Here is a 21,536-nt window from a genome sequence, read left to right as displayed (position 1 = left end):
TTTGCGGTTTGGCCCTCGGTTATTTACCGATAGGGGCCTCGTGTTATTTACCCGCATTATTAAGTCCCCGGTTTATTTATTAATTATATTGGAAAGCCTTAACTTTCACTGTTGACGCTTTTAACCCTTCTTCTACGAATTCGGTCGTAACTTTCTCGTTTCATATCGAAACTTCGCGAAATTCATATATATTATTTTAGTGAGGGTATAATACCGTTACAAAGTCTTTGGAACGTTAAAGGGTCACTCAGAGGTATTATTAAACATGTTGACACAGTTAACCCCTGTAGTTTGTAATCTCTCACTTTCTTTCGCATTTTGTTTTTGTGCGATCTATAATTTATTCGTTTGAAGGTTTAAGCATTATTTAGGGATACTATACAGTATATTTACCCTTGTTGACATTTATAACCCTCGAATTTATATACTTTCAAGGTCTGTCAAAATTAGTCCTTTATTTATTATAGATGCCACGTGTAAACAAATGACACGTGTTAACACATCATTGGACACAAAAATTCGAGGTGTTACATCCTCACCCCCTTAAAATAAATCTCGACCCGAGATTTACTCAAATAAATAGGGGTATTTTTCTTTCATTGTAGCTTCGACTTCCCACGTATATTCAGGACCTCTACGAGCATCCCATTTGACTTTTACAATCGGTACGTGCTTTCTGCGAAGCTTCTTCACCTGTCGATCTTCAATCGACAAAGGTTTTTCTATAAATTTTAAGCTCTCATCTATATGCACATCTGTGTGTGGAATCACCAACGATTCGTCGGCGAAGCACTTTTTGAGATTGCAGATGTGGAACACATTGTGAATTCCATTGAGCTCTTCAGGCAAGTTCAACTTATAGGCAACTGATCCGACCCGTTCAATGACCTCAAAAGGTCCTATGTATCTCGGACTCAGTTTGCCTTTCTTGCCGAAACGCATCACCCCTTTCCAGGGTGATACCTTAAGTAACACTTTTTCACCCACTTCGAAGTGAAAATCCTTACGCTTTGGATCAGCGTAGCTCTTCTGCCTATCGCGGGCAGCCTTGAGACGTTCCCGGATCTGGACAATCTTGTCCGTAGTCTGGAAAACAATCTCTGGTCCCGATAATTGGACCTCTCCTACTTCCGCCCAACAAACAGGCGATCTACATTTCCTACCATATAATGCCTCAAAAGGCGCAGCCTTTATGCTGGTGTGGTAGCTATTATTGTAGGAGAATTCGATCAGGGGTAGGTTTTTATCCCAGTTACCACCTAAATCGATCGCACATGCACGAAGCATGTCTTCTAGCGTTTGGATAGTACGCTCACTTTGACCGTCTGTCTGTGGATGGTAAGCCGTACTAAAGTTTAAACGCGTGCCCAAAGATTGCTGGAAACTTTTCCAGAAATGAGATGTGTATCTAGTATCCCTGTCGGAGATAATAGACACAGGTATGCCGTGTAAGGCTACAATCTTATCAACATAAAGTTGGGCTAACATATCGGAGCTATACGTCTCCTTGATGGGTAGAAAATGAGCTGATTTAGTCAGCCTATCGACTATGACCCATATTGTATCGTTTCCTTTCCTGGTTTTGGGTAACTTGGTTATGAAGTCCATAGTTACACATTCCCGCTTCCACTCGGGAAGTTCAGGCTGTTGTAGCAAGCCAGATGGCTTTTGGTGCTCGGCTTTGACTTGAGCACAAGTCAAGCACTTTGCTACGTGGGCGGCTACAGACTTTTTCAAGCCTATCCACCAATAATTTGCCTTTAAGTCTTGGTACATTTTGTCAGCACCAGGATGGACTGAGTATTTGGAACTATGGGCTTCCTGGAGAACAACATCTCGTAGTCCTCCATAAATCGGAACCCATATACGTCCATTCAGCCTAAGAATTCCATCCTTGCTAAGAGTCAACTGCTCCTCAGTTACTCCCAGCTTTTCATTAGGATAATTAGCTTCCAACACAGCCTCACGCTGCGCAGCTAATATCCTTTCTATCAAATTATTCTTAACCTCAATGCTCTTGGCATTGATTCGAATGGGTTTTACCCTTTCCTTCCTGCTCAAGGCATCGGCGACCACATTCGCCTTGCCGGGATGGTACCTGATTTCACAGTCATAATCATTCAGGGTTTCCATCCAACGGCGTTGCCTCATGTTCAACTCTTTCTGGTTGAACAGGTGCTGGAGGCTTTTGTGATCAGAGTAAATCACAAATTTAATGCCATAAAGGTAGTGCCTCCACAACTTAAGTGCAAATACAACGGCACCCAACTCCAAATCATGGGTGGTGTAATTCTTTTCATGCACCTTTAATTGCCTTGAAGCATAGGCAATCACCTTGCCCTTCTGCATAAGCACACACCCCATGCCCGTGTGTGATGCATCGCAGTAAACTACGAATTCATCTGTACCCTCAGGTAAGGTCAACACAGGTGCGTTGCTTAGCTTTTGCTTCAGTATTTCGAAGGACTCTTGCTGCTTTGGGCCCCAAACGTACTTTTCTTTCTTCTTGGTCAAGGAAGTCAAGGGCGCAGCAATCCTCGAGAAATTTTCAATAAATCTCCGGTAGTATCCTGCTAACCCCAGGAAACTACGGATTTCGGTAGGCGTCTTGGGTTCTTGCCAGTTCATGACTGCCTCTACCTTAGCGGGATCCACTTGGATACCACGCTCACTCACAACGTGTCCTAAAAATTGAACCTCTCTTAGCCAGAATTCACATTTCGAGAATTTGGCGTAGAGTTTCTCACGCTGTAGTAATTCGAGAATGCAACGAAGGTGCTTCTCGTGGTCATCTTGATTCTTGGAATAGATAAGGATATCGTCGATGAAGACTATGACGAATTTGTCCAAGTATGGCTTGCAAACGCGATTCATGAGATCCATGAACGCAGCCGGTGCATTTGTGAGCCCAAAAGGCATCACAAGGAACTCGTAATGACCATAGCGAGTCCTAAATGCTGTCTTATGTACATCTTCATCTCTGACCCTTAGTTGATGATAACCCGACCTCAAGTCGATCTTTGAGAAGTAGCTTGCTCCTTGCAGCTGATCGAACAGATCATCGATCCTTGGCAAAGGATATCTGTTCTTTATGGTAACTTTATTCAGCTCTCTATAGTCGATGCACAACCGCATCGATCCGTCCTTCTTCTTTACAAATAGGACAGGAGCTCCCCAGGGAGATGAACTAGGTCTGATAAAACCTTTCGCCACCAGTTCATCCAACTGGGTCCTCAGTTCTTTCATTTCCGTCGGAGCCAATCTGTAAGGTGCTCTTGCTATCGGAGCTGCTCCAGGAATGATGTCAATTCTGAACTCCACTTGTCTATCTGGTGGCAAACCAGGTAGTTCTTCAGGAAAAACCTCGGGGTATTCAGAAATGACGGGAAGATCCTCGATCTTCGGCTTTGGTTCTTCAATTATCACCTGAGCCATGTAAATTACACAGCCTCTGTTCAAACACCTTGAAGCTTTCAGCATAGATACGTCTTCGGGCAATCCGTAGTGCGTATCCCCTCGAATGGTAAGAGATTCACCACTCGGAGTCTTTAAGACTATTTGCCTCTTGCCGCAAATGATTTGGGCCTGGTTATGAGATAACCAGTCCATGCCTAGCACAATGTCAAAACCCGCAAGTTTGAAAGGAAGTAGAGCTAAAGGAAAAGAATGGTTCCTAATGGATATTTCACATCCTTCTAGAACAGTAGAGACGGTTTCTATCGTGCCGTCTGCTAACTCTACTTCGTATTTCACGTCAAGGGTTTTGATTGGCATATTTAGTAGTTGGCAAAATTTCTGGTCTACAAAGGACTTATCGGCGCCAGAATCGAATAGTACTCTTGCAAATATATTATTTACGAGAAAAGTACCTGTAAGCACATTGTCGTCCTTAACCGCTTCCTTTGCATCCAAGCGGAAAACTCTCGCATTTGATTTCTTAGTCTCCTCCGCCTTCTTGGCATACTTCGGGCAATTACTCTTTATGTGCCCCTTTTCGTTACAATTATAGCAGGTTGCATCCTTTATCTTTTTGCACTCCACTGTCTTATGATCCTTGGACTTGCATAGCCCACAGGATGGAGTCTTTTGTTGCGACTGTGAACCAGACGCAAACCTACACTTCCCGGAGTGAGGTTTCTTGCAGACCTTGCAGTAAGGTCTTCCATCAGCTTGCCCCTCCTTCTTTGCCTCCGACCCTCTTTTGCTCTCACCGTTTCCACGGTGCTTTTTCCCAGACTTTCGTGAGGTATCATCCTCACGTTTTCGCTTTTCAGCCTCCTTGCTCCTTTGTGCCCTCAGACGGACAGCATCAAGTGTGAGAGACAAGGAGAGGTCAGTAACTGACCTGAAGGTCGTTGGCCTAGAGGCCTTCACACTGGCCTTAATCGCCGGTTCTAAGCCCCCAATGAAACGGGCAATCCTTCTAGGTTCTGGTGTCACAAGATATGGCACCAGGCGTGACATAGTGTTAAAGCTTGTCAGATATGCTTGACAATCCAGGTTTGTCATCACTAGTGAGACAAAATCAGCCTCAATCTTCTCAACCTCGTGCTGAGGGCAGTAGTTTTCTTTTATGAGGGCAATAAACTCCCCCATGACATTTTATACAAGGCAGACTTACCTGAAGCCTGCACCAGAGCTCTCCACCACGCCAGGGCCTCGCCCTTGAATGACTGGGACACAAACTTAACCACGTCCCTCTCAGCGCACCCGCTGATGTCCACTATCGTGTCCATCTCGTCTAGCCAGGTGATACAGTCAACCGCACCTTTCTCCCCTGTAAATTCACGGGGCTTACATGATACAAAGTATTTGTAGGTGCAACCCTTAGCACTCGACGCATCAGTGTATTCTCTATCGCGATGAACGCTGTGCTCAGTAGACGAGTGTTTGTCGTCATCTTTCTTGGGTTCAGAGGGTGGTTTGGAGTGTGTCTTTGGTTTAGAGGGTGGCTTTGACACGGTTCTGCCTTGGGACTCAGTATGTTGACGATCAATAGCTGCCTGAACAACATTGTCAATCAGAGCCTTCAGTTGTGCGCCTGTCAAATGCACTGACGCATTGTCATAGTCATCTTCATTTGTGTGGCTGTTCTCTCCATTGGGGTCCGCCATTGTAACTTGAATCTGTTACAGAAGATAACAAAATTTTAATTTAGGAGATTATTATATAATTGTCTTTTATGACAATTTGTCAACCATGGTACAGAGACCATATTTGGTTAACTTTTTATTTCATTAATTATTAGGATTTGAATATATCCTATTTTAACTATATAAATAGTATTGGCGGCATAAAGCCTAATCATGATGATGTTTTATAATGTTAGCCGAGATTTCAGAGAATCAAAGGCATAGAGAGTTGAACCGTAGTTCTTTTATCTCTTTCTGACAGGGAGTCATAGACTACCACTGTCTTTTGTCGTTATAAGACAATTATTATGGCCCAAAGGCACCACACCTCTAATGGATGTTTTAAATATAGTTGGCCCGTAGGCGCTACATCTCTAATGGATGTTTTAATATGGTTGGCCCGTAGGCACTACATCTCAAATGGATGTTTTTAATAAGGTTGGCCCGTAGGCACTACATCACTAATGGATGTTTTAATATGGTTGGCCCGTAGGCACTACATCACTAATGGATGTTTTTATAATACTGGCCCGTAGGCACTACATCACTAATGGATGTTTTTATAATACTGGCCCGTAGGCACTACATCACTAATGGATGTCTTTATAATGCTGGCCCGTAGGCACTACATCACTAATGGATGTTTTAATATGTTGGCCCGTAGGCAATGCATCGCTAATGGATGTCTTTATAATACTGGCCCGTAGGCACTACATCACTAATGGATGTTTTAATACGTTGGCCCGTAGGCAATGCATCGCTAATGGATGTCTTTATAATTTTGGTCACCGTTATTGGTGATTTAACCCGCGATTTATAAATCATTTAGTTGGGTTTTGAAATCCTTAAAGGATTATTGTATAAGAATGACGTGCGTGATTATAACGAATCACATCTGCCATGAATGTTAACATGCGTACAGAGGTTAACAGGGAATCAGAATCTTTTCAGTTAGGTCGTACCATCTTGACTAGATCTTAAAAGACACCAAGCTAGGTTTCACCTTTTAAGATTCTTTATTTAGGCAGATCAATATAAAAGGAATGGTTTTGATTTATTTTTATATATATTAAAACAAAACTCATAACATACATTCCAAAATCTCAAATACAGTTACATATTGCCCTAAACGGGTCTTTCAAATAGTACATACCTCCAGAGAGGTTTTAAAATAAGTGACAAGTCCACGCAGGGACTAATATAAGATAGGTGTCCATGCAAGGACTAAAGATAAGTCCACGTAGGGACTGAAATACGATAAGTTGTCCACGCAGGGACTTATTTCAAAGTAGAAATTACAGTAGTACAACTATTAAGGGCTAATGGTCACGTTTCTTCTTTTTGCCCTTTAGTAGGTTCGCCAAGCCTTTGAGAAATCCTCGGTGGCTTTTCTTTTCTTCCTCGAACTCTCTCTCCACACGATCTAGTCGATGGAGTATTTCTTCCTGTTCAGGAGGAGAGAAACGTGGTTGTGGCGCTTGATGCGGAACTGGAGGTCTGGGAGGTATTGGATACCCATGAGCTGAGTAATCCGGTGGTCCCATGTTTCCATGTGCTCCGTCAGGGTAGCGCGCATTATATCTAGCCGACACCACATATGGGTCGCGCTCATAGCCGTAGTTGTATTGTGCTTGTGACGGTTCGAACGGGTTGTAAGCCGTCGGACCCGTATAAGCAGGTATGGGTTGGTCATACCCAAATGGTGGCGAATTTCGTGCAGCTGGTGCGGAGTTCGCCTCCTGTATAGGACTTGAAGGTCCTTCTTCTTGTAGTGGCGGATAGTGGCTACTACTAGAATGTCGAGGAGTGCTGAAGTGGATACCCCCTCCTCCTCGTGTAGACATACGAGCATTTGTCCTCCTACGCCTCGGCGGATCAGGTATTACTGGTTGTGCCGGTGGCGGAGGTGGTGGCGTAACTGCCTCAAAGCGTGAATCCTCAGAGGGATCCTGTGGATGTCTCGGTTGTTGAGATGTTTGTTGAGGTGGCGTGTAGTACCATTCATGTCGGTCAAACATCGCTTGGAAACTGTCAGGTCCTTGATAGGGCGTTCCATGGAAGGATGACCCATCAGAAACTTCTATCGGATGCGTGGGCGTACCACGAGCTGGTTCAGTTGGATCCTCATCCTCCTCCATGGGATCTTCAGAAAAGTGGTCTTGTGGCCCTAGTGGAACAAAACCTGAAGGTTCCTGTATGTAGTTAGCCGGATTAAACTGACCTATGTAGTAGGGAGTAGGGTCGTCATAATTCCGGTGCGAAACCGAACGTTGTAGAGGTATGAAGGAAGGTTGTGGATTGTTGGGATTATTCTCTGAGTCTGGCCCAAAGGAGTGCCGATAGGATGGCGTCGAGCTGTGCGAAGTGGAATGCCTCGCGGGTTCGTAAAGATCTCTTCGTCGTTGTGGCTCTTCGCTCCGTGTCATCGAAGGATGTCTTGTACCAGATGGTCCAGCTTCGCTATCGTGATGTGTCACGATTTCTCCTCGGCCTCTTCTTCCCCTTCCTCTTCCTTGGAATATAACAGGTGGCATTTTCCTGCTCCAAAACTCATTAAAAATCAAATCGAAAATAAAGACAAAAAGGAGTAATAATCCGAATTTGTCCTAAGTTATTGTCTAGACTCAAGTATGTGCAATTGTGTCACTGAGATTAAACATAATGCCTATTGTGTTTAATTCACTCAATGTTGGCTCTGATACCAACCTGTCACACCCCGATTTCCACGTGTCTCACCGGTGGGCCCGGTGTGGGATTACCGTGACGATGTTGGCAACAATATAGTCAAACCACACAATTATATAATGCACAGCGGAAGCATAAGATAAATATATAAACTTCAACCTCTGATTGTAATATCAAAATGTATTACAGGGGTTGGATATATCCACAGTGGATCGTAAATAAACATAAAGTATTGTTCCATCAGATACTGCAATCAAGCTTGTGAGGCTTATCCCGACGCTAGGGAGCTAATACCAGCCAATTTACGTTTAGGTACCTGCACTTAATCTTTTTGGGGAAAATACGTCAGTTTACACTGGTAAATACATTCAACTGACACATTTGAAAATGTTTATTAAAATTGATTTGAATGCACAAGGCACAAACTTTTTTATAACTTGGGAAAATTCATAATGATCTTGTGAACGTTTTACATGTTCTTTTATGCGTTTAGTAGCCCGGGTCGTGCCGGGTTAAAGATTTATAGACACACCACGTTTGCGTAAAACCGTAGTATAAAAACCAACGGCTACGTCTTTTAATTTTAATGTCGACACTTTATACCGGGTGTACGCCTACACCGGGATGTCGATGGTCGTGGCCATTTCGTAAAATGATGCCAAGGATATCCGGGACAACGGTCATTAAACCCCCAAAGGCTTATAAGCAACAAAACTGTTTAAATGAGCCGATCATATTTAATCAATTAACCACCTAAGCGATGGAATTATATAATGCTCAATCAAGCGGTATTAATATACCGTAACCCAAGCCCATATAGGGGAAATAAGTTAAAGTATTTACCTTTGCAAGTATAAATCCTTAATTAAGATCAAGTCACCGATAGCTTTTACTGGGGCTCCTAATCTGGAACGAAGGTTTTAATTAACCTCTTAGAATCCTAACGGTCCTTATATTAGCCGTAGCTTAAACCGGTTGATTCCGATACATAGATATGGTTTAATCGCGTGAAAGGCGAAAACCGAGAATGGAGTATGATTTGGACCCAACAAGTTCAAAGACTTGTTTTATATGGGTTTATAGTTCATACTCTGGATTTTGGGGTTCAAATAATATAATTTGACCCATATCGGCTATTGCACGAAAACTAGTTCCATGAGCCGTACCGTGTGCGCAAATAGGCGAAACGGTTAACCATAAGTGTCCTACGCTTATTTCCTAAGTCAATATGCCTTAAAAGTATTTTGGTATCAGTAGGATACCTTCCGTAATGCCCGTAACGAGTTTAAGTTAATATTATGCCCCGTAGGGGCTTTTCGGTCATTTTAAAGACTTTAAAAGGGCTTTTCGAGTTCTACAGGAAATCTGAGTTTAACGAACAACTTATAAAGCTTAAAATACTTTATTTATTATTTAAAACCAGTAGCAACTGGAATCGGGTCAAAAGACCTCGTAGAACTCATGTTTTGGCCGAAAAGGGCATATTCGGTATTTACCGAACCGTAGCCATAACCGCAGGTTATGAGCAAGGTAAAAATTATTAAAAATCTTTAAAATTCCCAAAATATTATTTTACCACAGTGGGTAAAAGTTTTGGTGACGAAAACTTGGGTTAGATGGGCGTTATGCTAATTGCGCCGTTAATTACAAAACTTTCTTAAAAGTGCGCTTTTTAGCATAACTCTCATTCTAGACCTCGGACTGACGTGAAAATTTAAGGACATGCTTATAATTTAATAAGCAAGGTTTTGGTCCGTTCACATGTCCGAAATACTCGTTTTAATTTTGAAAGGCCGTTACGGTCAACTTTTAGGCGAATGACGGAATTGCGCAAAAGACTTGGATAACTCATGAACCGACCACAGAGGTTTATACCAACATGTGACCTGGTCCTAAAAGAGTCCTAAGGTATATTTATACCTCACTAAAACGGGTCAGAACTGAAGTCAAAGCAAAAGTCAAACTTTTGCGACTTTCGGCTCCGAACCGGTTCAATATAGCAAATGATCGATTCAAACGAGCGCAAACAAGTTTATTTACTTATTATCATGTTTTATGGTTATCAAAACAGGTTCCATAACATATATGTTACAGATTATGCATAAATCGCTAAAATAGCTTTCTGTTGACTTTTTAACCGCACGTTTGACTCGACATTTGACATAGTTAGAGTGGTGATCAGGGGGAACCATTTTAGAGGTTTATTACCCACATAAATACCAACTCATAACCACTTTTGATTCGTCATAAGACTGAACCATTACTGATTTATTGTAAAGTCAAACCGTAGTTACGACGGTTTGGTTTTTAGCCATTTACTAAGGAAATGTGAAACCACAAAGGGTTGGATCACTTACAGAAGTTGTGTTCTTGCTTATAGAGCAGAGAAAAGGACTTGAGAGCTCTTGAAATGATCAGAGGTGTGTGTTTTGATGTTGTGAATGTTATGTTGCATACTAGTGCTATTTATAGCAAATGTCATGCCTCTATGATCATTACAACTAGCACAAGAGTCCAGAGGTGATGGGTAGGTGTCCCAGAGGTGTATGGGTCGAGTAGGGGGCACCCATGCCTCATTTATTGGAGGTTGATCGTTCACAATGCTCAAAAGTCAAGAAAACACCAATTTTCTGCATCTGGGCGTCCAATGCGGCCCGCATGGAGGTTCCATGCGTTTACAATGCGGGCCGCCTGGGATTTAAAGATCAGACGTATAGTTGAGGAGGCTCGCGGCCCGCCTCAACTTAACCCAATATGCAACGCGGGCCGCGTGGGGTTAAGATTTCAGAAATTTTAAATCTTTTGTCATGATTACAGAATCTGGTAATTAATAACGAAATCTTTCGTAATGATTTACCTGACCTTTCGGTTTTGAAGGGGTAACTTTGCGGTTTGGCCCTCGGTTATTTACCGATAGGGGCCTCGTGTTATTTACCCGCATTATTAAGTCCCCGGTTTATTTATTAATTATATTGGAAAGCCTTAACTTTCACTGTTGACGCTTTTAACCCTTCTTCTACGAATTCGGTCGTAACTTTCTCGTTTCATATCGAAACTTCGCGAAATTCATATATATTATTTTAGTGAGGGTATAATACCGTTACAAAGTCTTTGGAACGTTAAAGGGTCACTCAGAGGTATTATTAAACATGTTGACACAGTTAACCCCTGTAGTTTGTAATCTCTCACTTTCTTTCGCGTTTTGTTTTTGTGCGATCTATAATTTATTCGTTTGAAGGTTTAAGCATTATTTAGGGATACTATACAGTATATTTACCCTTGTTGACATTTATAACCCTCGAATTTATATACTTTCAAGGTCTGTCAAAATTAGTCCTTTATTTATTATAGATGCCACGTGTAAACAAATGACACGTGTTAACACATCATTGGACACAAAAATTCGAGGTGTTACATTTCTTCATTGCAATAACAATGTATCATGCCCGTTATATGGTACATTCAAACTTTCGTATGTGTTTCATGTAAAGAATCCGTTATAGGCCTTAAAAAAACGTTCTTAGAGTCTCTCCCTCTCTCTCACACACATGGGGTGGGGAGGGGGGGGGGGTATTGGGAGGAAAAAAACTAAATCATATAATTTTTAATCAACGATTTATTTAAAATAAATTGTATTTCTTAAATACACACGTATGTTATGTTTGCTTTAGATTTATACCATTATCTATACATGTGTAGGTTCTAAATATAATTGAACAATTAAACGAATCATTACATCTTTGCTATTTTATTTCATTTGTACATTTTAAAGATTTTTAGGATTTGAGAAACGAGTAGTTTATGTTTATGGGATTAGGATCAAATACAAAGGGATCCTAATTGTAAGAAGTGTAAGAAGGATTTGTAGAGTGACAAGTGTCCAATAATCTAAAAAAACCCACTACACAAAAAAACCCCACTACAAAAAAAAAAACCTTAAACATTCACCACCACCAAAAACCTAACCCCCCCCCATCACCCACCCCAATTTTTTTTTTTTTTTTTTTTTTTTTTTTTTTTTTTTTTTGCCGAGGGGTGGTGGTGGTGGTGGGTGTTTAGTTTTTTTTTAAATTTTTTTTTAGGTTTTTTGGGGGTTAGGTTTTTTTAGGTTTTTGGGGGGTGGGGAGGGGGGTTTAGGTTTTTTTAGGTTTTTGGGGGGTGGGGGGGGTTAGGTTTTTTTTAGGTTTTTTTTTGGTGAGGTATAGCTTTTTTTTGCCGGGGGGGGGGGGGGTTGGGTGGGGTGGGTTTAGGTTTTTGGGTGGGTGGTGGGGGGGGGGGTGTTTAGGTTTTTGGTGGTGATGTAATGGGTTTAGTTTTAGCTTATTGGAAACTTGTCACTCTATAAATCCTTCTTACACTTCTTACAATTAGAAGTATTTGTAGAATAACTTGACCCTATGTTTATGTGTTGTTTTGGTTAGTAGCTTGTGCTATTAAGCTAGCTTATCCTGTCAGCATTAGTATAGGTTCACTAGGAACTAAACCTATGACATAATAAATGATTGATACGAAAAACCACATAATAAACTTTAGGATGATCACACTACATAAATACCTAATTAAATCCTAATGAACATCAATACGAAAGTTGTATTTTGAATATGAACATTGATAATTAGTCTGAAAAAGATGGGTAAACAACGAAAAAAAATGCAAATTGACATATCCACAATTAATCTATTCTTCGATGTTGACGCTGCTAGACATGATTAAAATAAAATATCTGAACAAAAATAATATACATCAGTTGATTTCTCGTCTTGAAAAAAAGGCCCTACTTTCTCTTTCATTGAAAAATGCTTAAAATTTGAAAAATCCAGTCTGATCTATAAAAAAATCGATTTCTTTAGAAATTTTGTGTCCAAAATTACTCTTACGACACTTGTGTGTTCAAAACCGGATATCCGAAATTCGGATACCCGAATTTTGGATATTCGAAATTTTTCGGATACCAGATTTCACTATCCGAATCCGTATCTGAAATTTCGGATATCCGAAATTACGGATATCCAATCGGATAGTGAATCGGATATCCGAATATCCAATTTTTATTTCTTTATTAGTTATATATATTCGGAACCGGATTTCGGATAGTTTCGGATATCCAAATATAAGTTTTCGGATAGTTCGGATATTCGGATATCCGAAAAAGATAAAATTTAAACTTTTCGAATATTTCGGATTCGGATATCGGATATTTCGGATTGGATTTTCGAATACGGATAGTTTTAAACACCCCTACTTGTCATCATTATAATGATATTTACACTTTTAAGCAATTTTTTGTTTTGTTATCCTACCATTTTGAATAAAAAATCAGCAATTTATGTATGCATGTAAATTATACAGGCAATCATAAATACAACATTTTTAAGTATAAGTTTATATATGAAAATGTTTGTTAAAACAGAAACTTACATCCAAGTACATCCATGCACGAAGATTTGTATGGTGTTAGGTAATGAAACACTTTCTCTAAAGATATCTCTTTCTTCCTTGACGCTAAGAAAGAATCCCCCGTTAACGTCTCCAATAAATTCTTCACATTCGACCCATTTTGAATACCATTTTCTAAGGCTTTCGGTTTACTTCTTTTCAATACAAGAAGACAATGGCTCCTCATTTACTCCACGGAACCATTCATGCCACTATTTTTGAGGTCGATAGGTTACATAGCGGATGGGATTTCAACGCTTGTTTCAAGGTACGTTTATTTGTTGAGAATATTACTACCTCCGTCCCACTAAAGTGTCATATTTTGAATTTTCAAAGTCTTTATTTATAAACTTTGACTTTAATTATATATTTTTGTGTTATATAAAACTTGATGAAAATTAACCCGATAAAAACACTTGTAAATCACACTCAAACCATATAACTTTCATCAAGTATTATCTAACACAAACAAAATTATTTAAGGTCAAAGTTTATAAATAAAGGCTTTGAAAATTCAAAATAGGACACTTTTAGTGGGATAGAGGGGGTATTAAAATAGACAACTTGACCGAAAAAGTTAACAAAATGGATATTGACTTTTAGTCTTACAAAAAAGACAAAAACACCGGTTGCGGCAGCTATAAATCTATAATTTAGCCCCAGCTTTACATCTATTTTTGTTTTGCCTTTTTAAAAACACAGACTAAGGTTAAAATTAGCTAGCACTTTTTAAAAGCTAGCATTTGCACTTTCCGAGAGATGCGATTTTATTAATAGATCACGCTTTACACGTTTAGTACAAATTGTCTATTTTGATAATTTTTCATTTATTTGTTCCTTAGTTTGTACGTTAGACTCGTAATTTATGATAAAAAGATAAATTGCAACTATTTATGAAAAATTAGTTGATTTTACTTATTTTTTTTCCGTCAAAACAAATAAGCTACACAATTTTAGGAATTAAGCGTCGATTTTTATTTTATATCCTCACATTTAGTGATCATCTTTTCCGTAATTGTATGCGTGAAACTTTTAACATGTTATTTTATAATTGTTTATATTTTTGTAAATGTGTAAATTAATATGTGTAATTCAAATATTTATTTAGTTTTAATTTTTGAATAACCACCTTATAAAAGATTAAAAAAAAAAAAACCAATACATTAAGCTGGACACATAGGTGATAATGAATAATCCATCAATTTAAATGATTAATTGGGCCTATTTTCTTGAACATATGAAATGTAGACTATGGTATATTGCAAAAAAAATTGGGATAAAAGCCCAATCTTCTCTTTAAATACATTTACAAAAAACACGTTACCCTAGTTTATAACAAGAGTTTAAATATAACTAGAATTGAGACCCGCCGCACTGCGGCGGGGATTCTTTAGTTATAAATAAGTAAATCTAGGACCCGTAAGTTATGTTAAACCTGTCAAACGGGAAAAAAATAGACGATGTCCATCCACAACCGCACGTTGCGTCGTGTTAACTCGTAAAATTTAGAACGAAACGTAAAAACGTTAAATCAAAGACGCACGTTGCGATGTGTTAAGTCACAAAATTTAGAACCAAACATAAAGCAAAAAATATGCGAAAAACGAAAACTATAAAGGACCAAAGTTGAAAGTAAAAAAAGTTGTTAGGATAGATTGCCAAAGATAAAAAGTTTTGGGTTAAAAGTAAAAAAAAATAGTTTTGGGTTAAAAGTAATTTATGAAATACTTTTGGGTGAAAAGTAAAAAAACAATTTTTTTTTTTGGAAAACCCCCAAAGCCAAGCTTACGACATCCATATGCATAACCATTTTTTCTTTGAAAAACCCCCAAAGCACACCACGTGTTGCGCCAGGGCGTAAAACGATGTCAAATAGTACTAACGTCACACAACCGTTATCGACCACCAACACTAACTTGACCTAGGATTTGCGTGTTGCGACGAACCTGCCAAACATGAAAAAATAGAGGTAAAAACGTTGAACCACACATGTACGTTGCGCCGTGTTAACTTGCAAAATTTGAAACAAAACATAAAAAAAAGTTGAACCACACTCGTATGTTGCGTCGTATTAACTCGGAAAATTTAGAACAATACGTAAAACGAAAATCTGCCAAAGATGAAAAGTATAAGTGAGAAAAGTTGTGAAGTTAAATTGCAAATAATAAAAAGTTTTGGGTTAAAGTTAAAAAAACACATCATGTAGGGTTAAAAGTGAAAAAGATAGAAACCTTTGGGTTAAAAATAAAAAATCAAGTTTTTCTTGAAAGACACCCAAAGCCAAAAGTACAAATCATCCAAGCACAAAGTAGTTGCTAATTTATATAGGTTTTAATATCTTCATTTTATGTGTTCTATTCTCTCAACTGTCTTAAAACTTATTTTATTTTCATATTTTAAATAATTTTCTTTTGTAATTCTTTCCATGGAGCCAACAAGTCAAGGAAGAGGGAAAAAGTTCTTATCTCAAGTGAAGAGAATGATACTTTGTAGCCCCGAGGTAAATAAATATAATTCATTCGATAATCAAGTTAAACAAATATCACATCAATTATTTATAATATTCATAAAAAAAAATATTAGGTTGTCGGCTCGAAAATCTACGCAACGGTCGACTTGGAAAAGGCAAGAGTTGCAAGAACAAGAATGATCGAGACCGAAACAACCAACCCTCGTTGGTACGAGTCATTTCACATATATTGTGCGCATAATGTTTCAAACATTATATTCACCGTCAAAGACGACAACCCGGTGGGTGCAATTCTTATCGGCCGAGCTTACCTCCCGGTCGAGGAGGTCCTCAACGAGAACGATGTCGACCGGTGGCTCGAAATACTAGACGAAGATCATAAACCAATTCAAGGACGATCAAGAATTCACGTGACACTAAAATATGTTAGTGTGGAAAGAGATAGCCATTGGTCACAAGGGATTAAAAGTCCAACATTTGGTGGGATCCCATACACCTTTTTTAGGCAAAGAGAAGGTTGTGAAGTAACGTTGTACCCCGATGCACATATTTTCGATGACAAAATAACTACGTACTTGGTCTCCGCAGGGTATTACTGGCCCCAAAGATGTTGGGAGGATATATTCGACGCGATTAGTAACGCGCAACATTTAATTTATATAACCGGGTGGTCAGTTTACACGAAGATAGTGTTAATTCGCGACCCGAGAAGGCCAAAGCCGGGAGGAAACTTGACGTTGGGTGAGTTATTGAAACGGAAAGCTGAAGATGGCGTGAACGTGTTAATGCTTGTTTGGGACGATAGAACTTCGGTCGAGGCGCTAAAGAAGGACGGGTTGATGGCTACACATGATCAAGAAACCGGGGATTATTTTCGTGGGACGAAAGTTCATTGTGTGTTATGCCCTCGTGATCCCGACGATAAAGAGAGTTATGTTCAAGGGGTTCAAGTTGCTACAATGTTTACTCATCATCAGAAAACGATCGTGGTAGATAGCGACAACCCGGGAGATCAGTCCGGATTGAGGCGGATTGTCGGGTTTGTTGGCGGTATTGATCTTTGTGACGGTCGGTATGACACGCGTGACCATTCTTTGTTTCGGACTTTAAAAGACGTTCACCATGATGACTTTCATCAACCTAACTTCACCGGGGCCGCAATCTCAAAAGGCGGGCCGAGAGAGCCTTGGCACGACATACATTGTCGACTCGACGGCCCGATCGCGTGGGATGTTTTGTATAATTTCGAGCAAAGGTGGACTAAACAAGTGGGTAGCCAGTTTCTTTTCACGTTGCCCGAGCTTGACAAATTCATAACTCACCCCGCCCCACATGCTACGTCGAACGACAACACATGGAATGTCCAACTGTTTCGGTCAATCGATGGGGGCGCAGTGTCGGGCTTTCCCGAAAAGCCGGAAGAAGCACTTATGTCCGGCCTCGTTACTGGAAAAAACAACGTGATTGATCGTAGCATTCAAGATGCGTATATTAACGCCATACGCCGCGCAAAAAACTTCATCTACATAGAAAACCAATACTTTGTAGGGAGCTCGTACGATTGGAAAACATCCAACGAATTCAAAATAGAGGATATTGCGGCTTTAAATCTCATACCAAAAGAACTTTCACTCAAAATTGTGAGTAAGATCATGGCGAATGAAAGGTTCGCCGTATACATAGTCATCCCAATGTGGCCTGAAGGGATCCCAGAAAGTGGATCCGTGCAAGCCATTTTGGATTGGCAAAGGCGAACAATGGAAATGATGTATAAAGACGTTGCTTCCGCGATTCGTGCCAAAGGGCTTGAAGCAGACCCTAGAGACTACTTGTCATTCTTTTGCCTTGGCAACCGCGAAGTCAAAAAACCCGGTGAATATGAGCCACCGGAGAAACCCGAACCGGATTCGGATTATAGTAGAGCACAGGAATCACGACGCTTCATGATTTATGTCCACGCGAAAATGATGATCGGTAAGTAGTGGATTACCTTTCTTTTTCGAAATAACCATATGAATCCATGTAGCCCTGTACAATGAACCGAATGAAAGTAGATGGGCGGGCCTTGTTCATGTTCGGTCATTTAACATAAACTAAACAAACGAAGTTATACGAACATGTAAACGGATGGACTTTTTTGTTCGTGTTAGTAAGTTAAAAAATGAACGTGTTCGCTAATGTGCGCTCGTTAATATTCCAAATGAATGGTAAACGAATCTAAACAAATACAAACATAAATGAATTCAAAAGAATAGCAATTGAAAAAGTAATCATGAACATTAAACTAAACTAAAATGGTGTAGATTGGGATGCTAGACAGCTAAAGTTGCAAATTAAAATGAGTTGTTTCTAAAATTGGGCTTATGACAAATGGGCCAATGGGCTGTATAAAGGGATTTAAACTAGAAAATACTATTTATTTAACTAACATTAGCAATAAATCCGAATGAATATTTAAATGAACTTAATTGAACGGAAATAATCAAACATGAACCAACATAAATGAATATTTTCGGGACGTTCATCTAATGTTCGGTTCGTTACATGTCGAAATCCATGTTCTAACATTCTTTTTCAACGCGTTTTTTCAGTTGATGACGAGTACATAATTATCGGGTCAGCTAACATCAATCAAAGATCAATGGACGGGGCGAGGGACACTGAGATCGCGATTGGTGGCTACCAACCAAACCACATTGTAGATCAATGGCCGGCTCGAGGTGTAATTTATGGGCTCCGGGTAGCGTTGTGGTTAGAGCATCTTGATGAGATAAATGAGTTTTATTTGCATCCAGAGAGCCTAGACAGCATTCGGAAGGTAAATGCCATTGCGGATAGGAACTGGAATTTGTATACGAACCCCACATTCGATGAAGATCTTCCTGGTCATTTGCTACGCTATCCGGTGGCTATCTCGGATGTTGGAGACGTTACGGCTTTGCCGGGATTTGAGTTCTTCCCGGACACCAAAGCACGTGTTCTTGGGACAAGATCCGTGCATCTTCCTCCTATTCTCACCACTTGAAATCACTAATTGTAATTGATTATTTGGAAATTATTTGATCTAACGTATCATTTATCATTTATAATATATATAGTTTGATTTACAGTTCAAAAAAAAAGTATCATTTTATAAAATAAAAGTTCTAGATATATTATGATCATCGTGTCCATTTACGTTTATCGTTTATTTGTTTGTTTTTTTTCTTCCAAATTTGGACTTTTGTAGCCTTTAGTCATCGGTATTTTAATCTGCTACTGATCCTAGATCGCTTGTCGTCCGAAGTTATATATATATATATATATATATATATATATATATATATATATATATATATATATATATATATATGAGAAGGAGTAATTCTCGATGATCATTATTGAAATGTCAAAGCTGTTAATATAGTACATGGAGTGGAGAAATATTAGGAAAACCTAACCAACTATTAAATACAAAATAATACATACTATTTACAATATATGCATAATAATCAAACCAATAATATATTTGATATTATCGGTTTAACATCCCCCCTCAGTGTGAGCCGTAGTTGATTGAAGGCACAGACTGGATCGAAATCTTGTGAACAAGTGCTTCGGAAGGCCTTTAGTAAAAATATCCGCATATTGGTAGTCGGCGGGGATATGTAGTACTCGAACATCGCCAATTTTAACTTTATCTCGCACAAAATGGATGTCTAATTCAACATGCTTGGTCCTTTGGTGTTGGACAGGGTTCTCAGTTAAGTATACGGCCGATATGTTATCACAATAAACGACAGTGGCACTTGTGACAGGAGCATGGAGTTCGAGTAAGAGATTTCTAACCCAACTTGTTTCGGCTACGGTGTTGGCTACTCCTCTATATTCCGCCTCGGCGCTCGACCGAGATATGGTAGGTTGACGCTTTGAAGACCAAGAGATTAAGTTGTTGCCTAGAAACACACAGTAGCCCGAAGTCGACCGACGCGAGTCGGGACAACCACCCCAGTCCGCATCAGAGAAGGCGGTAAGTTTCATGGACTTGGATGGTGAGATGTAAAGGCCAAGATGTAACGTACCTTTGATGTACCGGAGAATACGTTTCAGTAACTGAAGGTGTGGCTCTCTCGGATCATGCATAAAAAGACAAATTTGCTGAACCGCATAGGATATATCGGGTCTAGTAAAAGTCAAATATTGTAAAGCTCCGGCAAGACTCCGATACATAGACCCGTCAGCAACCGGCGGACCCGTAGTGGCACTTAGTTTTGAACCAATTTCAACTGGAGTACTAACAGGATTGCATTTTGTCATGTTGGCTCTTTCTAGGATGTCCATGGCATATGAGGATTGAGACAAGAATAAACCATTATTTTTCCTTTCAACTGTAATGCCAAGGAAATGATGTAGTGCACCAAGATCGGTCATTTTGAACTCTGTTGATAAAGACTTGATGATCCGGTTTAATAAAATATCATTTGACGCGGTTAAAATAATGTCATCTACGTAAAGTAAGAGATACGCCATTTGATTGCCTTGCTTGTAGATGAACAAAGATGTGTCGCAAATGCTACTCTTGAAGCCACATTTAGTAATGAAACCTGTAAAACGGTGGTACCAAGCGCGAGGGGCTTGTTTCAAGCCATATAAAGATTTGTTTAGTTTGCAAACATAACTTGGATTAGTGGCATTTACGAAACCCGGTGGCTGGAACATATAAACCGTTTCCTTTAAATTTCCATGGAGAAACGCGTTTTTCACATCTAGTTGATGAATAGGCCACGAACGGGAGACGGCTAAACTAAGTACCGTCCGAATAGTTGTGGGTTTTACAACCGGACTAAATGTATCTTCACAATCGATACCCACTGTTTGGCTTTTACCATTCACGACAAGACGTGCTTTATATCGCTCCAATGTGCCATCAGATTTGTATTTATGTTTAAAAAGCCACATACATCGGATAATCGGGGCGTTCATTGGTCTCGGAACTAGTTCCCAAGTATTGTTTTCCAATAACGCATCATATTCATTGGTCATGGCACTTTTCCAGTTCGGATCGGTTAACGCGGTTAAATGAGACTTGGGTAGTGGGGAGATGTGAGTTGTGTTAAGGTTAAGAGTGGTACGGGGTTTGGTGTGACCCGTTTGTGAACGAGTGACCATGCGATGCGTTGGTTGTGGAGGTGGGGGTGGTGTATCTGGGTGTGTCGGGCTAGGTAGAGTGCTGGTAGGTGTAGGTATAGGTAATGGGCTGGTATGTGTGGGTGGAGATAATGTAGAGGGGGCGTGGTTGGGCTGGTCATTCGCGGTTGAGCTGCGAGGTGGAGCGCTGGAGGATAAGGCTGACCGATGGGCTAGAGGGTGGACCGTAGGGCTGGATTGAGTGATGGGATTTGGGCTAGATGAAGCGGTGTGGGCTAGGCTATTTTGCACAGAAGTGGGAATGGGATTTGGGCTGGTTGAAGGTGTGTGGGCTGGACTATTTAGCACAGCAGTGGGCTGTGTAAACAGTAATGGAGATGGGTCCAAAAATGAGTGGTCAGGTTTGGAACGATTAGGAGTTGCAAATGGGAATTTGTGTTCATCAAATGTGACATGACGCGAAAAAATAGTTTTACCCGTGGTGATGTCTAGGCATCGATAACCTCGATAATTGGCCGGGTAGCCAAGAAATACACATGGTGATGATCGGGGTTCTAGTTTGTGAGGGCGGGTTGCCGAAGTGTTCGGGTAACACACGCATCCAAACACACGAAGGTGTTCATATGAAGGCTCACGTAGGTAAAGAACCGAGATAGGGGAACGATTGTGGAGGACTTTAGTTGGAA

General features: G+C 40.0%; 1 protein-coding gene across 1 annotated transcript; it reads left to right on the top strand.

Moving 5' to 3' along the window:
- The first annotated feature begins 13,372 nt into the window (after positions 1-13,372).
- LOC110891510 (phospholipase D alpha 1) lies at positions 13,373-18,911 on the top strand. The gene is made up of 4 exons (XM_022139212.2): positions 13,373-13,521; positions 15,685-15,753; positions 15,837-17,697; positions 18,315-18,911. The coding sequence occupies exons 1-4, from the start codon at positions 13,429-13,431 to the stop codon at positions 18,746-18,748; spliced, it is 2,457 nt and encodes an 818-aa protein (XP_021994904.1). The 5' UTR covers positions 13,373-13,428; the 3' UTR covers positions 18,749-18,911.
- Positions 18,912-21,536: the final 2,625 nt, after the last annotated feature.

The sequence above is a fragment of the Helianthus annuus genome, chromosome 11, assembly GCF_002127325.2.
Source record: "Helianthus annuus cultivar XRQ/B chromosome 11, HanXRQr2.0-SUNRISE, whole genome shotgun sequence".
Lineage (NCBI taxonomy): Eukaryota > Viridiplantae > Streptophyta > Magnoliopsida > Asterales > Asteraceae > Helianthus > Helianthus annuus.
The sequence above is the reverse complement of the archived record's forward strand: the minus strand, read 5'-3'. Positions and strand labels throughout refer to the sequence as shown.